The 19,246-nt window shown below is 55.7% G+C and overlaps 1 protein-coding gene across 1 annotated transcript in view; it reads right to left on the bottom strand.

Annotated features, from left to right (window-relative positions):
- Positions 1-2,493: 2,493 nt before the first annotated feature.
- Positions 2,494-19,246, bottom strand: part of MEGF8 (multiple EGF like domains 8) — a 48,090-nt gene continuing 31,337 nt past the window's right edge. The window contains exons 30-41 of the mRNA XM_080645455.1: positions 18,479-18,623; positions 17,529-17,760; positions 16,345-16,468; positions 15,999-16,212; positions 15,247-15,461; positions 9,929-10,136; positions 9,607-9,766; positions 9,108-9,300; positions 8,472-8,642; positions 8,251-8,381; positions 7,689-7,821; positions 2,494-5,471 (exon numbers count right to left, since the gene is read on the bottom strand). Coding sequence (XP_080501581.1) covers positions 4,203-5,471; positions 7,689-7,821; positions 8,251-8,381; positions 8,472-8,642; positions 9,108-9,300; positions 9,607-9,766; positions 9,929-10,136; positions 15,247-15,461; positions 15,999-16,212; positions 16,345-16,468; positions 17,529-17,760; positions 18,479-18,623 — 3,195 coding nt within the window. The 3' untranslated portion in view covers positions 2,494-4,202. The remainder of the gene's footprint in view (positions 5,472-7,688; positions 7,822-8,250; positions 8,382-8,471; positions 8,643-9,107; positions 9,301-9,606; positions 9,767-9,928; positions 10,137-15,246; positions 15,462-15,998; positions 16,213-16,344; positions 16,469-17,528; positions 17,761-18,478; positions 18,624-19,246) is intronic.

The following is a 19,246-nucleotide window of genomic DNA, read 5'->3' as shown; positions in this document are numbered from 1 at the left end:
CAGCCTGAATTAAAGCAGGGCTCCCTGCCCCCCCTCCCCCCCACTTTAGTCTCTTCCCCACTTAGGAGCCCTGTGAACATCTGAGTCAGATCACATCCCTCCTGTGCTCAGAACCCTCTCATGGCTCCTCCCACACAGAGTGAAAGCGAGCCCTCACCTGGGCCAAGGACCTGCCCGATCTGCCTCTTGTTCCCTCTGTAACCTTGTCTTCTCCTATTCTCACCACTCCAACCACAGTCTCTTTGTTGTTTCTCTAAAACGCTGGGCATACTTCCACCTGGGGCCTTTGCACTGGCTGTTCCTTCAGCTTGGAATTCTTTTCCCTCAGATGTCTCTTCACTCCTGCTCACATGTCATCTTATGAGAGAGGCCTTCCCTTCCCACCTTACATTAAGTAGCAAGTATGAGCCTCCCTTACCCCTCCTTCATTGCCTTGTTTTCCTGGTCATCTCCCAACATACCCCATCGTTTACTTAATGATCGGGCTCCCCACTGGGTTGTCAGCTCCATGAGGGCAGGGACCGTTCATTTGTGTCCCCAGCACCTTGGACAGTATGTGGAGATAAGTGGGAGACAGCGATTTAACAAAGGGAAGTGATTTTAGAGGTGATGGGGAGGGGCAGGGGAAACTCAAGCTGATGTCAGAATCTGGGCTGGCCTGTTAATTAGCCCCGAGGTCTTAGGCCAGGGACTCAGCTTCTGCACACACAAGATGAGGGAACGAGCCTTCATCTCCCAGCAGGGATGCTGGGAAGACGAGGAGTCATGCCAAGCACCAGGCACAGTGCCTGGAGTGCCCTTTTCCTGAGCATTACCAATCCTCAGGGCATTGGTGGCCACACACAGGCTGGAATCGGGCCTCTGCCCTCCCACACCCAGAAGCCTCAGGCATTCAGGAGCGCCAGGGAGCGGTGGCAGCTGAGGGGCTAACACGGATGGAGAAGGGCATTTGTACACAGACATCTGCAGGGCAGTGACAAGGGTTGGAGAAACGGTGGTTCTGCATCCAGAGAAAGTTCCAAGCGCCGTGCAAACGCTCCCCTTAGGAAGGCAGTCCCAGGTGACAGCCAGGAAGAGGCCTTGCCGAAGGGTTCAAGCAGACCCGAATCTTAAACCTTAGCTCCCACCTGGTCATGCAGTGACCTCTCCACTGGCCCTGAGACTGAGGCGGCAGCAGCAGGTGGCAGGCCCAGTTCCTGGTGAGGGCACATACCCAGGTTGTGGGTTCGATCCCTGTTCAGGACACATACGGGAGGCAATCGATGTTTTTTTCTCTCTCCCTTCCTCCCTCTGGAATTAATAATAATAAAATAGCCCTAACTGGTTTGGCTCAGTGGACAGAGCGTCGGCCTGCGGACTGAAGGGTCCCAGGTTCGATTCCGGTCAAGGGCATGTACCTTGGTTGCGGGCACATCCCCAGTGGGAGGTGTGCAGGAGGCAGCTGATCAATGTTTCTCTCTCATCGATGTTTCTGACTCTCTATCCCTCTCCCTTCCTCTCTGTAAAAAATCAATAAAATATATATATTTTTAAAAATAATAATAAAATACAGAAGAGCCTGGTGGTCAGCCACCTGGATTTGAGAGTCAGAAGGTCTGGGTTCCAATGACAGCTATCACTCAACAGCTAAACAAAATCGTTTTCTCATCTGCAGGAAGGGGATACATGGCACCTACCTCATACAGCTGTTGGAATGATCAAATGAAGCCGCAGCAGTTAACAAGCCAAGCAAACTGTCCAGCATTGGGACTCAGTAAATACAAGTTCACAGTCACATCTTGGAGATGAGGTACTACCATCAGCTCATAAAGGCAGAGAAATCCCTGACAATCACATAAACTGCCGAGAAAGTCTGAAAATACTGATATTCACGGACCACACTGGAAACCCGTAACGCTCCTAGGTCCCAAACATCAGCATGTCCTTGGCTAAACGTAGCTGCAGCAGCCTGCTTGGGGCCTCTAGGCTGAGTTGCCCAGAAAGGTACATACTTTAACACCTGCAGCGAGGCTGCTGTGATGGAGGCTACCGAGGGGCCAGAGGTCCCGGGTCCCACCTCCCCTATCCCCAGCGCTCTTGCTTGCCCCGGGACTGGCAGATAAAGTTCCCAGGATGCTTTAGGTTTGGGCTGAGAGAGTCTACTTGGATTAGAGAAAGCTCGTCATGCTAGGGCCTCATTTCAGTCTCCACACCTGAACTCTCCTACGTCAGGGGCGAGAATTACACCTGGTCCTGGGACAAAGGCGTTGGTTTTCCCTCCTAAAACAGAGGTCTCCCTGCGACAGAGACCTGGGCGAGAGTCCAAGGCCTCACTGCCCTCATGTCCCCTTGGCTTGTCCCTTCGGGGAACAAGAGCTTCTATGGTGGCACCACCCCGACTCTTGCCCAGGAGGGGCACAGAGGAGCCGGGCCATGTGGCTTAGAGGAGGCAGCAAAGGTCCGGGTCAGAGAGCCCAGGCCCTGTCTCCTGCATGCACAGAGCGTGGACACCGGTCTTCCCACACTCTTTATTGGTTGATCCGATCATTCCCCATTCTCTCAGCCGGCCCCTGGCAGAGGGGAAGATGCAGGGCCCAGCTCTCCAAGGTCCAAAAAAGCAGCTAACGGATGAAGTCTTGGGAAAGGAGTCTCAACTTCAAGATGGCTACGATTGGAGCTGGGTGTCTTCAAGGAGTAGAGGTGCTCAGAAGTCCAAGGTGATGGCTGAGGTGGGGAATAGCCCCTGGGAGAATCCAAAAGTCTTCAAGGCAGCACTGTCTGGTGTGTTGAGGTCTCCACCAGTCTTACCTCCAACCTTGGTGTCCACCCCAACCCCCTCACCCCCATGCCTGGGGCATCTCAGGCAGTGGCTTTGTCTCCTAGCACTCCCTCTGAGCCTGTGACCCTAGTCCTGGGGTCAGGCAACACCGTAGAGCTCTGTCCCTCCAGCCAAGGGGTGGTAGCAGCAGCTTCCTGTCCCGGGGCTGCCTCACTGTCTCACCTCTGACTCTTCTCAGCCTTATCCTCCACCAGCCCAGCCATCCCTGCATTCAATTCCTTCTGCTGAGACACTGAGTGGCTTCTGTTCCCCTGTTTGGACCTGACTTGAGATGTCTAAAGGGCATCTTAGGCCCAAAACTAGGCTCCTGCTCTGCCCCCACAAGCCCGAGTCTGCCCAGGTTAATAAACAACCCAGCCCTGCCTGGTGTAGCTCAGTGGTTAGAGCGTTGGCCTGTGCACCAAAGCGTCTTGGGTTTAATTCCCGGTCAAAGGCACGTACCTGGGTTGCACGTTTCCTCCCCGCCCCTGGTTGGGGGGGTGCAGGAGACAACCAGTCATTGTGTTTCTCTCTCTCCCCATCCCTTCCACTCTCTCTGAAAAGCAATGGAAAAAATATCCTCAGGTGAGGATTAACAAAAATAATAATAATAAACGACCCCATCATCCATGGGCCACAAAGTTAGGGTCCTTCTGGCTTCCTCCCTCCCTCACACTGACACACTACCCATACACCCTTCTACCCACATCCTGCTCTGTCCCTGACTCCCCCTCCCACGGCCACCACCCTGATTTGGCCCATCATCTTCTCTTGTGCCCCTGCTCTGTCTCTCTCAGACCTTCCAATCCATTCTCCCTGCCACAGACGAGTGACCTCTTAAATAGGTACATCGGATCCTGTTAACCCCCTCATAAAACTGCCCAACAGCTTCCGATTGCCCTGAGAACAAAACCCCAAACCCTATCTGGGGCGCACAGGCCCTGGGTGACCCAGCCCCAGTGGCCTAACCCCGGCCCTATCTCTTCACACTCAGGTGGGGTCTCACTGGCCAGCTTTATGCTCTTTCCATTAAAACAGCTGGTTTGCACATCAGGAACCTGTTCCCTCTGCCTGGAACACACTCCCCCAGCCTTTCCTTCTCAGTTTCTATCTAGCTTCTCAGATGCCCTGTTGACTTTCCACATCAGTCAGTCCCATGAGACTAGGGACACTTCTCTGTCTCGGTTCCTCTTTGCCTGGTCCAGTGCCTTCAACAGTGCCTGGCACACGGTAGGAACTCACTAAATAATTGTTGAATGCACAACAAAGGAGGCCTTGCATGGGGACTCCCAGGGGAAGGAAACCAGAGTCCTCTGAGGACAGTGTCCAGGGGCCCCCATGTGGAGGGGCCCCAAGCCGAGGGTCCCATCAGGGCACTTGGCTGCTGTGGCTGAGGGACCCGGCCTCACAGGGACATGCTGGTGAGATTGTCTTGGCTCAGCAGTCCCTTCCGACCTACACCAGCCCCGTGACCGCTGCCCCCAGCACCCCCACCGCCCCCACAGTATTCATGCAGCCTGTGCCTCAGTGTGACCAGGGCTGAGCCCAGGCAGGCACCGTTGGGCGCGTGGGGCCCGCCAGGCAGCTGGAGCAGCAGTGTGGCCACACCTGCCATGCCATCTTCCGTGGGCTCAAGGGTGATAGGCCCGGCTCGCAGGCCGGCCGTGGTGGTGGGGATGGCTGGTGGGCAGCAGCCCCCTCCCACGGGTCCCCAGGGCCCGCCAGCCCCTGTCAGCAGCAGGGGTGACAAGAAAGGCTCAGAGCGGCGGAAGGTGGGTGGTGGGAGTCCGACTGGTTTCCAGGCAGGAATTGGGGCAGCAGGGTCGGGCGGGAAGCAGACGGTGACCTTGGCAAAGGGGCGGCTGGCCATCTTGGTCATCTCTTGCAGGTGCCGGCGCTGCTCCTGCCGCTGGTCCAGGGCCTGCTTGGCCTTCCAGAGGAGCACACAGAGTGAGAGGAAGAGGAAAAAGCAGGAGAAGAAGACGGAGAAGAAGACAAACAGGTCAATGTGGGCCTGGTCCTGCCGGAAGAAGAGCAGGCCCTGCGAGTCAGCAGAACCGTTGGTGCCAGGCCCACTTGGATCTCCCACGCCCAGCAAGAGCAGGTAGAAGCGGCTGGACTTGAGGGCGTGGTGCTCGTGGGGGTAGGTGATGACCAGTCTGTCCCGCACACTATGAACCACTAGCACCGCTGACGGCTCCGTCACTGTCACATAGGTGATCAGGCCCCGTGGCCACACCTCCCGCACCCGTGGCTCCATTGGGGTGCCCGACCCACTCCCGGCCCCTGGTCCCCCCTGATCCCCAGCCCCACGGGGCCCGCCTTCCGCAGGGGGTGGGGGCGGCGGTGGGGGTGGGGGTGGCTGGATATGCACTGTGTGGACACCCGTGTCAGGGGCCACGCGGACCACAAAGGTGTCGTAGGAGGTGGAGACATAGAGGTCCACAGCCCCGAAGGTCACATCCAGCGTCAGGCGGATGTCCACGTTGGTGAACTTGGGCTGCACACCAAAGAGGACCGTGCGGCCCGGGCCCAGGGCCCGGCGCTTGGGCTCGTGAAAGCAGTTGGTCTGGGACGTGGGGTCCAGGCAGCACTCCTGCTCCACAGAGATGAGGCGGTAGCACTGCTGGCCGCCCAGCGGGCTCCCGTGGAATGACTCCCGGCACTTGGCGCACTGTGGGTGGGTGGAGGAAGCCATCAGGGCTGAGCTCAGTGCCCAGCACTCCTCCAAGCAAAACTGGCATTCTGTACCTATTGGTAGGTAGCAAGGCCCCAGTCCCCCCAGTGGCCCAGCTACTTTCTGTGATCCCCCTGAACCCCCTTGGCACAGAGTGGGTTCCACTCTGTTATCCCCCTGAACCCCCCTGGCACAGAGTGGATTCCACTCTGTGATCCCCCTGAAGCCCCCTGGCACAGAGTGGGTTCCACTCTGTTATCCCCCTGAACCCCCCTGGCACAGAGTGGACGCTGCCAGGACCCTAAACTCCAGCACTCCTATCCCTGGTGTCACCCGGTGACCACAGCATCCTGATGCTGAGGCCTCTGGAACTTTGAGGCACAGCGATGAGGAACTGTTGAATCCTGGCTCCATCTCCTCATTAGCTGTGCAGCCTTGAACTAGTGATAGAACCTCACTAAACTTGAGGATCTTCCCCTGTACATAGGCAGTAAACATGGCTGGCTCCCAGTACATGGTGAAATCAGTACAGGGTGGGCCAGTCTCGCTGTTTCTGGACTGTTTTGATAGGCCCTACCTCAGGGCCTTTGCACTGGCTGATCCTGTACCTGGATCACTCTCCACCTGCCTTGCCTTTCCCCCGTGTCTGTGTGTCTGGCATCCTGACTTCCATCAGGTTTTTACTCAAGTGTCATCGTCTCACTGAGGCCTTCCTTGGCCTCAATATCTACCATTTTCGCTTCTCAACACTTCTAGCCCTACTTGCTGTTTAATCTCCCTCCTTACTGCTCATCACTACCACACGTGTATCTGTCTGACTTGTTCAGGTGTTTGTTGCTGGACTCCCCATGAGAATGTAAATTCCTTGAGAACAGATCATTGTGCCCGTTTTTGTTCCCTACTGTGCCCCAGTGCCTTGCACAGTGCCTGCCATATAGTAGGTGCTCAGTAAACGTGTGAATGCGTGGATGGATCACAGCTATTTTGTCCAGTGGAAACCACTCAGGCTCTAGGATCAGACCAGGATCACACACCTAATTGGCTGGCTGACCTGAAGCAGGACATGGCACGTCTCTGAGCCTCGTTTTCCTCTTATATCTACACCCCGCCAAGGCCCCGCACAGCCCTGAAGAGCCTTCCACTTCTGTGCGGTCTCCACTGTCTCCACAGCACAGCACCCCACGGTGACGGCACTCCCCACATCCATCCTCCCTACTGCTATCGTTACTAGAACCTAAAGAACTGATGCTTCATAGCTGCCTACAGAGCTGCTGGAGGAGGAGGGCTGAATTAATCCCTGCGACTTCTTTTTGTGTGTTTTTAGAGCCAATGAGCTTTGATTATGTATTAAGAAAGCAAACATTCTGGTCCAGGATGGAAATGTCAAGCGTCAGTAAGGCCTGTGAAGTTCAGTTGGCATTTTGAGTGGAGTTGCATCTTTGTAGGTATGTTTCTATAGATGGGTGGGGTGACTAAGGCAAACAGGGATTTTTTTCTCCCCTCTAAACTAGAGAGAGAAGTCAGTGGGGGCTAGGGGGAGCTGTACTCCAAGGAGGGAGCATGGAATATCCATTCTGTGGGAGGCGAGCTTGCAACATGGCAGCCAACCTGGTGGCTAATGCAGGGGTTCCAGGAGCCCCCCTGGCCAAAGAAAGGAAATGGACTCAAAGAATTTGAATATGGGTATCAGTAACGATATGAAGATCCCCTATCAGCTCAAGGTCATTACGTAGGCGCTGCCACTTGGAGGAAAACCTGCCTGAGAATGAAGCCAACACAGGAAAGCAGAGTCAGTATGCAGGGAAAGAGATACTCCTGATGGCATTGTGTGAGCACCTGGAGCCAACCATTCCTGAAGGCAGACTCCAGACCTCAGTTTTGAGAGCCAATACTATTTCTTTTTTGCTTAAGCTACTACAAGATGGGTTTTCTGGAATTTGCAACATTTAAGTCATGACTATCTACAGGGGAGTCTGTCTCCTCACCAGCCCGAGTGATCCCCCACAAGAGGCTCATTTCTGGGTCGTCAAGCATCACTGCCCGGGGCCTGAAACTGACTGGGGCTCAGAAACAGTCTATCAAGCTGACCTTGATCCCATGACCACAGAGTTCAAAACCACAATGTCGGTCCTGCCTGGGCCAGGCTGCCTCCTCCCAGCTCTGATCCCTTGGGGCTGCGGGGCCTTGGCCCATGACTCATTTCTCCAGCCGCACCTGGTACTTGTAGCAGTCTCGGCGGTCACTGGGGGAGCTCCCCTGGCAGGTGCCCGTTTCTGTGTTGTTCTGACACGGGCAGCCTGTCCCGTCCTGCTCGTTACAGGTATCCGCATGGCCATTACACTGGCACCTGAGGGGGGAGGGAGACTGGGGTTACAGTGCTACATGACCTGCAGGGCCCTGTTGGACGCTGCATAGGAGCTCTAAACGAGGCCAGAAGAGAAAACAGGCTCACAGAGGTCCAGCCCTTCACCCAAGACCACAGAGCTGGTAAGTGCTGTGAGGACCAGAACCCAGCCTGCACTGACCACTCAGAGGAAGGGGTGGGCCTGGGGAGGTGTCTTGTGGCCTTTCCCTCAGCAGCCCTCTCTTTGCCCACTAGTCTCCATCAGGGAGGAGGCACAGCTCTGTAGCCTGCACCTCAGCACTGCCTCTGAGATTGGGGGTCTCCCATCTGAGTCCAGCTCCTTCCCCTCACACCTGGCCTGGGGGCTCCCTGGGGATTTCATCTTCTCCTGAGGACTGGGGAGGGGTCTGCCTCTCAGGCCCTTCCACTTACTTGGTGCACTTCCCGTCCAGGAGGAAGTAGCCGTGGAGGCAGCTCTCACATTTGTCCCCATAGCTGTTATTCTGGCAGTTCACACACACAGCCTCGTCTTCGCTGGGACCCTCTCTCACCCAGTTTTCAATCTGGCCAAGGAAGGACAGTATAATCACGAAAAGGCATGGACCAGCCCCCCTCCCTCAGACCCAGGAGTTCACCATCCCAGGCCCTTTCACCTCCTCTGGATCCAGGGAGAACTTCTCCGGCTTCCTCCTAGCCAGTTCAAGCTCCTTCCTGGAGACACAGATGTGGCTGTTGCCACGACAGAAGGTGTGGCAGGGCCGGCAGGTCCCGCCCCCCACGGCAGAACCCACGAACAGCGGGAGGCACTGCTCACAGTGGCTGCCCTGGAAACCAGGGACAATGTGGTCAGAAGGATGGGAGAATCATGGGGGGGCACGACAGTGGAGAGGTCCTGGGTTCTGAGATTCCCACAAAAGGGCAGCAGGCTCGGCACTTGGCGTGGGCAATCCCAGCCTATCTGTATTTCACCCTGCCGCCTTCACTTACACACCTCTAGTGGCAGGGGGTTCGGTCCTTACAACCCAAGGTGCTGAGCTCAGAAAGCCCCTTCCCTAAATTATTCCAAATCCTCCTCCACGTAACCACCCTCCCTGGCCCAGTCTGTCCACTATTCCCAGGCAGCCCCTCTGTGAATCCAACCCGAGCGGTGTCCCCAAAGCCTTCCCACACCTCTCTGGGACAGGGTTATGCCATCCCCCAAACCCGTCTGAGGCTCAAGATGCCGGAACATGGGCTGAAGGCAAGGAAGGCCGGGGCCGGGGTCAGGGTCCGAGGCCTGGGCGGCCCACCTTGGTGTGGTTGCGGCAGAGCAGGCACTGGTCGCGGGCCCCCACGCCAGCACACTCGCTATGGCGGTTGCAGCGACACTCCGTGGAGCAGTTGCGTCCGACAAAGCCAAAGTGGCAGCGGCAGTGGTCAGGCTCCACGCACGAGCCGTTCACGCAGCCCTGGGCGCACACTGGGCGGCACAGCCCCGTGACACTGCAGGGACAGGAGGGGGCAGAGCAGTGGCCGAGCCCGCCCTCACCATCCTCACCCCCGCTGTTCCATCTCTCCCCTCTGCAGGAGCCTGCCCACACCCTCTTCCTGGGGTACCCCATCAAATTCATAACCTTGACCTCTACAACCTAGCCCCCCTGGATCAATCCTACCACCATCACGCCTTGGACTGCTTCCTTTCACCCTGCTTTGCTCCATCCCTTACTGCTCCTTACACTCTCCTACTCCAGTCTGTCCGGACCCTCTCCCCGGACCCCACCCCAGGCCCCAGTCCGGCGGCAGCCTCACTTGTCCATGAGGTAGCCTGTCTTGCAGCTGCACTCATAACCGTGGGGCTGGTCATGGCAGTTCTGTGTCTCATTGCAGTCATGGTGCCCGTTTGCACACTCGTCCTCAGGGGGGCAGGACAGGAAGGCCCAGGAGGCCCCAGGACGCCCACACGTCAGCCCTAGCACAAGATACAGGGCTTCACTGGGGCCTCTGTATTTCCCACCCAGCCACCCAGGTCCTTGCTCCTACTTCCCCTGAGCCCCACCTCTGAGACAGCCCCCAGCACCCCCCTCCATGCTCCGTGCCAGCCCCTCTCACCCCACCCCCGAGCCCCTCTCACCATCACGGGGGCCGCTGAGTCCACCCTCCAGGCAGCGGCCACCCCCATCCTGGCCCCTCCAGGCACACCAGCCACAGTGGGGGCGTCGCAGGCACAGGGCGCACTGGGTTGCCTGAGCACAGCCCAGGGAGCAGCTCTCGGGCCCTCGGAGCAGCCGCCCACAGCCTCCGGCCATACATCGCAGGGGCAGGTATGAGGGGCTCAGACACTGTCCAGAGGAGGAGAAATGCAGATCCACTGGGTCAAATAAACACCTCCTGGGTATCTTCTCAGCTACACCCTCTTCTCAGAGAGCTTACCCTCCCTGGCCACAGCTGGGTGGACCAAAGTGGACACCACCTGCGTCATCATGACATTCTCCCTCTCAAGCATCCATTACTGAGTCAGACTAGGGACATCCTGGAAACTAGAAGATTATGTAACCCGGGGCTGCAAGGCCGTTTGAGTGAGCAAATGACCGCAATGAAGAGGAGAGGAAGAAGCAGGGAAGAAGGCGAAGATGAGCACCACACCCCCAGTGGAGAGGCGGCTTTCCAGCTCCGGCTCCCGTCCCCGGGGCCCCTGGCTGCACTCCCCACCAGGCTTCTGTGTTGGTGTAGTGAATCCTCTCTACCCCCTGGGCTCAGGGCACAGCTGTTTTTTACAATCATCACAGGTGGAGATAGAAACTAGTGTCAGGAGGACCTGGCTTCCAGCCTGGGGAGCTGAGAAGTCCACCGTCAGCGGCTGAGCAGCAGCTCACATGCCATCACTTATCACATCCTGAGACCCAGACAAGGTGCGTAATGAGGGTCAGGCCCCTGGGAACGGGCCTCCGAGTATAAGACCATTTCATTTACTGCTCGGGCCTTAAGTAAAGTATAAGAGGAAAGAAGTTCGTCTGGGCTGGTTGGCTGGCAGCACTTAGGGAAAACCAAAGCCAGAATGCAATCCTGAAATAGAAAACCAACCCTGACTGCTATGGCCGGAGCTTTGAGCCCATTGAGGGTTATGGCCAGTGATGAGCTGAGCCTTGCTCAACTGCCAAATTCTCTACCAGGCTAGGCCTCTGGATCTAAATTTAGTGTGCCCATCGGCAGACAGCAGAGCAATCTGCAAGCTGGTGGAGAGAAGCCTGAGGCTCCAGTCTGCACAGCGCCTTCTGCTATGACCTCCCTAATGGCCAAATGCGATGCTGCCCAACACCATAGCTGCATTGCCTGTACATCATGACTGCATTGCCTACAACACCATAGCTGCATTGCCTGTAACACCATGACTGCATTGCCTGTACACCATGACTGCATTGCCTGTAACACCATAGCTGCATTGCCTGTAACACCATGGCTGCATTGCCTGTAACACCATGGCTGCATTGCCTGTAACACCATGGCTGCATTGCCTGTACATCATGACTGCATTGCCTGTATCACCATAGCTGCATTGCCTGTAACACCATGGCTGCATTGCCTGTACATCATGACTGCATTGCCTACAACACCATAGCTGCATTGCCTGTAACACCATGACTGCATTGCCTGTACACCATAGCTGCATTGCCTGTAACACCATAGCTGCATTGCCTGTAACACCATGGCTGCATTGCCTGTAACACCATGGCTGCATTGCCTGTACATCATGGCTGCATTGCCTGTAACACCATGGCTGCATTGCCTGTAACACCATGGCTGCATTGCCTGTAACACCATGGCTGCATTGCCTGTAACACCATGGCTGCATTGCCTGTAACACCATGGCTGCATTGCCTGTAACACCATGGCTGCATTGCCTGTAACACCATGGCTGCATTGCCTGTAACACCATGGCTGCATTGCCTGTAACACCATGGCTGCATTGCCTGTAACACCATGGCTGCATTGCCTGTAACACCATGGCTGCATTGCCTGTAACACCATGGCTGCATTGCCTGTAACACCATGGCTGCATTGCCTGTACACCATGGCTGCATTGCCTGTAGCACCATGGCTGCATTGCCTGTGCTCCTGGCAGAGACATATGAACGTAAGTTCCGAGAACACGATCCAAGCTCATCTATTGACGTGCCCACAGCCTAGCAAAGTGCCTGGGCACAAGGAAGGTGCTCAATAAAGAATTTGGTGGCCCTAGCGGGTTTGCTCAGTGGACAGAGCATTGGCCTGCAGACTGAAGGGTCCTGGGCTCAATTCCAATCAAGGACATGTACCTCGGTTACAGGCTCCCGGCCCATGCGGGAGGCAACCAATCGATGTGTCTCTCTCACATCGGTGTTTCTCTCTGTCTCTCCCTCTCCCTTCCACTCTCTCTAAAAATCAATGAAAAAAATGTCCTCAGGTGAGAATTAAAAAAAAAAAATTGGTGAAAGGAGTTAAAGGGGTGGGGGGAAGGGAGACATCTGTAATACTGTCAACAATAAAAAAAAAATATTTTTTTAATATATGTAATTGAAGGGATAAAGGGAAGGAGGAAAGAAGTCAGCCAGCCAGGGAAGTCAGGCTCTGAGGCCAAAGTCATAAAAGAACAATGCTGGATGGCTGAAATACAGCTGCCCCTGAGCCAGATCATAACAGCCCTGGCCGGCACGCCTCTTATGCTTGGTCTGTGCTGTGGTGGTTTTTAAAAACCTGAGCCAACACTTTAACCAGAAGATCTGGCGGAAGTCCTCTCACATTCGCAGGCAGAATCAACTTTGTGCTCGCCATCACTTGCGCCTGCCTCAGGCCTGGAGCTGCCCTGAGCCTGGCAGGCACACAGGGGCCGGGGGAGCAGCACATACTCTCTTTCTGGTCCCTGGAGCACCCACAAAGACAAATGATGGCAATCTCAATAATATCTGGGAGGAGTTCCATCACCAGATAGACCCCAGGCTGGGGGAGGAGAGGCCCCGCTTGTTAAGGACCGACACTGCAGGGTCACACTGAGAGCCCCCACTGGGACATCCACTCCCCACCCCATGCAGGGATCCTCCAGGTGTGTCCCAGAAAGTGGAGATTGGGAATCTGCCCGTGGGTGGAAGCGGGGCGTTGCTGAGTTTTTACTTAATGGCAGGCTCTGCTCCATGTTCTATCAATACATCCTCCCATTTAATTTGTACAACCTGCCTATGGGATGGTGTGGTGCAACACAAAAAAATAATTTGGGTTTTGTCTAATTCCTGGCACAAAGCTACAATTCACCAGGAGCCCCTTTCTCCCATGAGTTTGTGTTACTGAGGTGACTTAGGGAGGGTCACCAGAAAGATCAAATGATTAGAGGGGTATAACTTTTAGCCCCACACACTGACCTGGTGATTGAGCTCTATAAAAACTCTTGAAAAAAACAAGGCTCAGAGTTGGTATACACATCCACTGGGAGGCTAGTGTGCCCAGAGAGGGCATGGAAACTCTGTATACCCTCCTCATCTGGCCCTATTAACCTCCTCACGTGGCTCTTCCTAAATCACAACCTTTATGATACACTGGCATCAGTAAGGAAATGCTTCTCTGAGTTCTGTGAGCTGTTCTAGCAAATCAGCAAACCTGCAGAAGGGTTGGTGAGAACTGGATCTATAGCTGGTGAGTCAGAAGTGCAGGAGGCCTGGACTTGTGACTGACATCTGGAGCGGGGGCAGTCTTCTGAGCTCTTTAAACTTGTGGGATCTGACACTACTCCAGGTGGAGAGTGTCAGAAGTATATTGAATTGTTGGATTCCAGGTTGTATCTGGAGAACTGGTGAATTGGTCACTGGTGTTGAAACACCTCAGATGGGGCCCAGCCAGTTTGGCTCAGTGGTTGAGCGTCTATCTATGAACCCAGAGGTCATGGTTCAATTCCTGGTCAGGGCACGGGCCCGGTTGCGGGCTCAATCCCCTGTGGGGGACATGTAGGAGGCAGCCAATCAATGGTTCTCTCTCATCATTGATGTTTCTCTCTCTCCCTATCCCTTCCTCTCTGAAATCAATAAAAAAACATTTTTTTAAAAGGAACACCTTAGATGAGGTCTGTTGATATCAGTCCTATTTTACCAAGGATTCGTGTAGACTCATGGGTTGAGATGGTGAGTCACACCTCGATTGGGTCTTACAACTAGAGATATGAATGAGCATGGACATTGGTGGGAACTGGAGACTTGGAACTCTGGCCCAGTGACACTGCTTCCAGATGTGACAGCAGGAGGTGAATCTTGTCTCCCACTGGGGAAGGGTGGGAGGATAAATGCTTTCAATGTCTGTCACTGAGATAGCTAAAGCATGCTGGGCAGAGGCACCTTAAGAATGGGCTTTATGCCCTGGCCGGGTGTCTCAGTTGGTTGGAGCGTCATCCCATACACCAAAAGGGAGTTCAACCCCTGGTTAGAGCACACACCCAGGTTGCAGGTTTAATCCCATCGGGGCATGTGCGAGAGGCAACCAGTCAATGTTTTTCCCTCCCTCCCTCCCTCCCTCCCTCCCTCCCTCCCTCCCTCCCTCCCTCCCTCATTCTCTCCTTCTCTTTACAAAATCAATAAAATTTAAAAAAAAAAAAAAAAAAAGAATGGGCTTTATGAGAGAGCATGTTCTGGGCAGTCAAGGGGCAGACTGTCACTGGCATATATAGTGCCTCCCCAGACCTTCCAGAATTATCTCTCCAGCCCACAGCCACAGATGAGAGGCAGGTCTGAACTCTAAGTTAGAACCATGTGCTCCTACCCCTCCCTGGCTGTCCCCTTGGACCAAGGCTGGACACCTAACTCCTAAGCTGAGCTGAAGTCCCTTTGAGAATGTCAGCGAACCAATGAACAGAGATGACTGTGGTCTCTAGAATTAGAACGTCACCTAGACTGAGGGTCAGGGCTGCCATTTGAGGCCATGTGTGTTATCACCGAGCCCAGAAACCGGAGGATGGAGACATGCAGAGAACAGCTGAGAAGCGAGACCACGTGGCCCAAGAACCACAGAGCAGCAGTATTTCCTGTCTACATTCCATCAAATACCCCCAGTTCCTTATAATAAAACTAGCTCAAGTGGGTTTCTGTTTCTTAAAAGCAAAAGTTTCAAACACAGAGAGAGAGAGAGATGGAGGAGGAAGTGGAAGGGTTTGGTAGGAAGAGGGCTGGTTAAGAGTCATGGAAGGATGGCGGGGAGAGCTGAGTGCGCGAGAAAGAGCTGAGGGAGTGTGGCAAGAAGACACACCAGGGAGACTCACAAGGCAAGGTGGGAAGAAAGAGACGCTGGGAGGAGAGAAGAGAATGGGGGTTAAGGGAAAGTGTGAAGGTGAGACCAGAGCGAGGAGATGGAGAGGAAGTAGGACAGAGAAGGAGGCAGTGGAGAGAGTCAGTGCAGGGCAGACAGGAAAGAGCCCGGACCCCTGGCAGAGTGCAGTACCTGTTGGAGACTGCTGCTCCAGACACAGTGCTGCCAGCCCCCGTCCGCACCCTTGGAGTCCAGACAGGAGGTACAGTTGGGCAGGAGGTGACAGGGAGTGGGGCAGGGCAGTGGGGGCGATGATTCCACCGGCATTGGGGACACGTTCAGCAGAGAGTGGCTGAAGCATGTCCAGTCGTAGGTGGGCTGCACGGAGAGGATGCGGCGGGTCTCCCCTAGTGTTGGGGGCATAGTGATTAGAACTGGGATGCTGGGAGCCCCTCCTCCCTCAGACCAGGAGCCCAGATCCCCAGCCCCACCTCCCTCAGACCAGGAGTCCAGGCCCCCAGCCCTCCTCCCTCAGACCAGGAGTCTAGGCCCCCAGCCCTCCTCCCTCAGACCAGGAGTCCAGGCCCCCAGTCCTCCTCCCTCAGACCACGAGTCCAGCCCCCAGCCCTCCTCCCTCAGAGACAGGAGTCCAGGTCCTCAGCCCCTCCTCCCTCAGAACAGGAGTCTAGGCCCCCAGCCCTCTTCCCTTAGACCACGAGTCCAGCCCTCAGCCCTCCTCCCTCAGACCAGGAGTCCAGGTCCCCAGTCCCTCCTCTCTCAGAGACAGGAGTCCAGGCCCCCAGCCCCTCCTCCCTCAGACCACGAGTCCAGGCCCCAGCCCTCCTCCCTCAGACCAGGAATCCAGGTCCCCAGCCCCTCCTCCCTCAGAGACAGGAGTCCAGACCCCCAGCCTCTCCTTTCAGGGACCCAGCCTTGGTGCTCACCTGTCCTCTTGAACTGCCGTGTCCACATGCACTTGCCCTCCCTGGTACACTGCTCGCAGTCGGCAGCCCCACACGCAGCCTCTGAGCAGTTCCCTGCCCAGAAGACCTCTCGCTGATTGATCCGACAGTCATTCTCTGAGGTGCAGGACCCGTTGCGCCCAATGCAGGCACCCTCAGGACAATTGGTACACCACTTACAGCGGGGGACAGATGCCTGATGGGGGAAGACAGACTCTATGAGGTCCTCGGGGTCCCCAGCATCCCTCCTGACCCAGGTCCTCCACCCAATCACAGCTGAAGAGCATGGTGGTTCCTGAGCCCCTCCATCTTCCCTCACGCCACTCACCTCTCCATCTCCAGGCTGCAGGGTCCGGGGATGGCGGGCAAGGCACTCACTGCAGGTCCGGAGACGTCGGCATTCCTCAGGGGAATGAGGCATTGGGGAGCAAGCGGGTGCTCCACAGCCCAGCCTGGGGAGACACAAGGCCTTGGCTCATCACACCCAGCCAGGCTCCGTCCCTCCTCCTCCATCCCCGCCTCCGGCCCTCTTGTATGCCAACCTGCACTCAGCACAAGACTCAGTCCTGCTCCTTCCCCAACCCAGTGACACTAAACAACAGGTCACATCCTCCTGCCCCTCCAGCACCAAGGCTTTCAGCCTCTTGGATTTCTCTGACCGTCCCCTCCTGCCCACCTCTGCAGCCCTTTGCTCAGTTAGACCTCTTCCCCTTGCCCTGGCCTCCTGTCTAGTTTCTACATGCAGCCTCCCCTTGTCATTCCTTCACAATAGCCCCAAGCTCTCTTTCTGCCCTGGGCTGCCCCTGCCACCTCCTGCACAAACCTTTGTGGCTCCCTGTCTTTCACAGTGGAGGTCCATAATCCTTTACCCCAAATCTTTGAAAGCCCAGTGCTTCAGAACTTTCCAGATTTCAGAAAAGCAGTGGATGTATGTATTCTTACATAACACCCCATGAAGCAAACCCTCTAATATTTCTGTAGTAAAGATGGTGGCACATTTAATGGGACAAGTGGAGCCAAATGAGTTTGTGCTAAATCTATGACAGCGAGCTCAGCTTCCTGACGCATTCAGCTTCCCAAACTACAGATGAGGGGGTCTGTGGACTGCATGGAGCCAGTGCCTCAGCCAAGCACTGAGGAAGTGCTTTCTGAGCCGACCCCACACAACTTTCCAGTCTCATGTTCTCCAAACTCAGGTGGTCTTTCAAATATGCCAATCACAGCCCCACCTCTGAAAATGGCTGGTGTCAAGTCTCCCGGTCATTTAGGGCCCAGTTCAGACCCAGCTCCTTCAGGTGGTTCCTGAGCCCCATGTTTCAGGAATCACTTTTGGATAACGCTCCAGCCCACAAGCAGGACTGCCTCCTCGGAGTCCCCCAGCCCGCCCTGCCTGTGATGAGCTGCCCATATTCATATTCCCTTGTGAGCTGGCATCCAGCCTGGCCTAGCACAGAACCCCCTTCGGAGAGCACCAGCCCCACCCTCCCCTGAGCTGCCAGTCAGCACCATTACCTGTGGGCCTGGTCCCCAGACAAGCAGACCCCATGGCACCAGCTGCAGGCCCCAGACTGGTTACAAGCTTCAGGTGAGGGCAGCAGGCGACAGGGGTCTGGGGGCATGGTCAAGGCCAGCAGGCGGCCCAGGGCCACTCCCCCAAAGCCCCCTGAGATATACAGGCGGCCCCCCACTGCCGCTACAGCATGGGCCACAGACTCCTCCATCGGGGACCCCACAGAGGCCTGGCCTGGGGAAAGAGAGAGAACAGGCAGGAGACTCCGGGAAGAGGCCCACACAAAGATACCAGTCAGAGAGGGACACCGAGCAAGCAGTGAGAGAGGCTAAGGAGGGGAAAGACAGTCGGGGCAGGACAGGGAAAGACAGAAAAGGCCAGACAGGGCCAGGGAATCAGACACAGACAGCAAAACACAAGCGAGGGAGAGACACAGAGAGAAAAAAAGGAGCAGCGAGTGAAATGAGGAGTGGAGACGAGTGCTGCAGTACAGCCCTGACAGCTTCGTTTTCTTCTTGTAATGCAAGTGCCTGACTGAAGCTCTGACTGCCAGGCATCCCTTCCGAAGAGGCGCCTGCTCCAAGGAAGGCTATCTGGAATCACGCATGGCGGCCCAGGGCCAGGCTGATAGAGCCAGATCTGTTTTAGAGAACTTGGTTGATTTCAAATCTGACTATTTGAGCTACTTGTTTGTTTTCTGCTCTTATGTTTTAAATTCACCAATAATGAGTGAGCCAGTAGAAATCCTAGGCCCCCACCACAGACCTCAATAAAAGCAGCAACATAAACTTTTCTAAGAAAAAAAAAAAAAAAAGGAAGGAGGGCATCCCCTTGGGTCTTTAGATACCACAGAGGGGACAGGAGCTTTGCCTGAGAGTCTGAAGGGACCCATGTGACTCCTAATGAGCAGGGGTCCCAGGCCGGGGGCTCGCAGGAACAGCAATGGACTTACGGGTGAGGTCAGGCAGCAGCCAAGAGTTGCAGTTGACCTGGTAGAGCAGCACATCGCTGCTGAACTCATCAGGGTCCGAGCGTCCCCCCAGGACCACCATGGTGTCCCCTAGCAGCGCTGAGGCGTGGAAAAGTCGGGGGCGGGGCTGTTGGGGAGACAGGTGGCCTGTTAGAGCCCACAGTCCTCTGCTCACTCTCTCAGCCCACTGGCCACCCTGATTCTCCCCACACCCCAGCGCCCACCAGCCCACCCAGTGAACCTTCCTCAGATTTCACCTCCTTCCTCCAGGAAACCTCCCTCCTTCCTCAGCAGGCCCCAGAGCCACCTCCTTTTCCTGCTCCCACATCCTGTGCTCTGTGAGCTGGCATCCCAGCCTGACCTAGCATAGAACCCCTTCGGAGTGAACCAGCACCACCCTCCCCTGAGCTGTCAGTCAGTCAGCTCCGTTACCTGTGGGCCTGGTCCCTGGACAAGCAGACCCCTGGCACCAAGTGCAGGCCCTAGACTGGTTACAAGCTACTCCCCAGGAACTAGCCCAGACTGCTTGAAATGGACGTCACATTTTCATGTAACCTCTCCAGCTGGGCTGGGGGCATCTGTGAAGGACTTGGGAGTATGTTGGGTGGATGGAAAATGCAATTGTCTCTAACCAGCACATCTGAGGTTGCAAGTTCTCCCACACCCCTCTCTTTTGGCCTTGAAAGCAGGAAGTGCAAGGAGCTTCAGAGCCCCAGTTCCAGATGGGGAGGCCAGGAAGGGGGAGGGGCC

This window comes from Plecotus auritus (genome assembly GCF_963455305.1).
Source record: "Plecotus auritus genome assembly, chromosome: 10".
Taxonomy (NCBI): domain Eukaryota; kingdom Metazoa; phylum Chordata; class Mammalia; order Chiroptera; family Vespertilionidae; genus Plecotus; species Plecotus auritus.
Note: the sequence above shows the minus strand (reverse complement) of the source record. Positions and strands in the feature narration are given on the sequence as shown.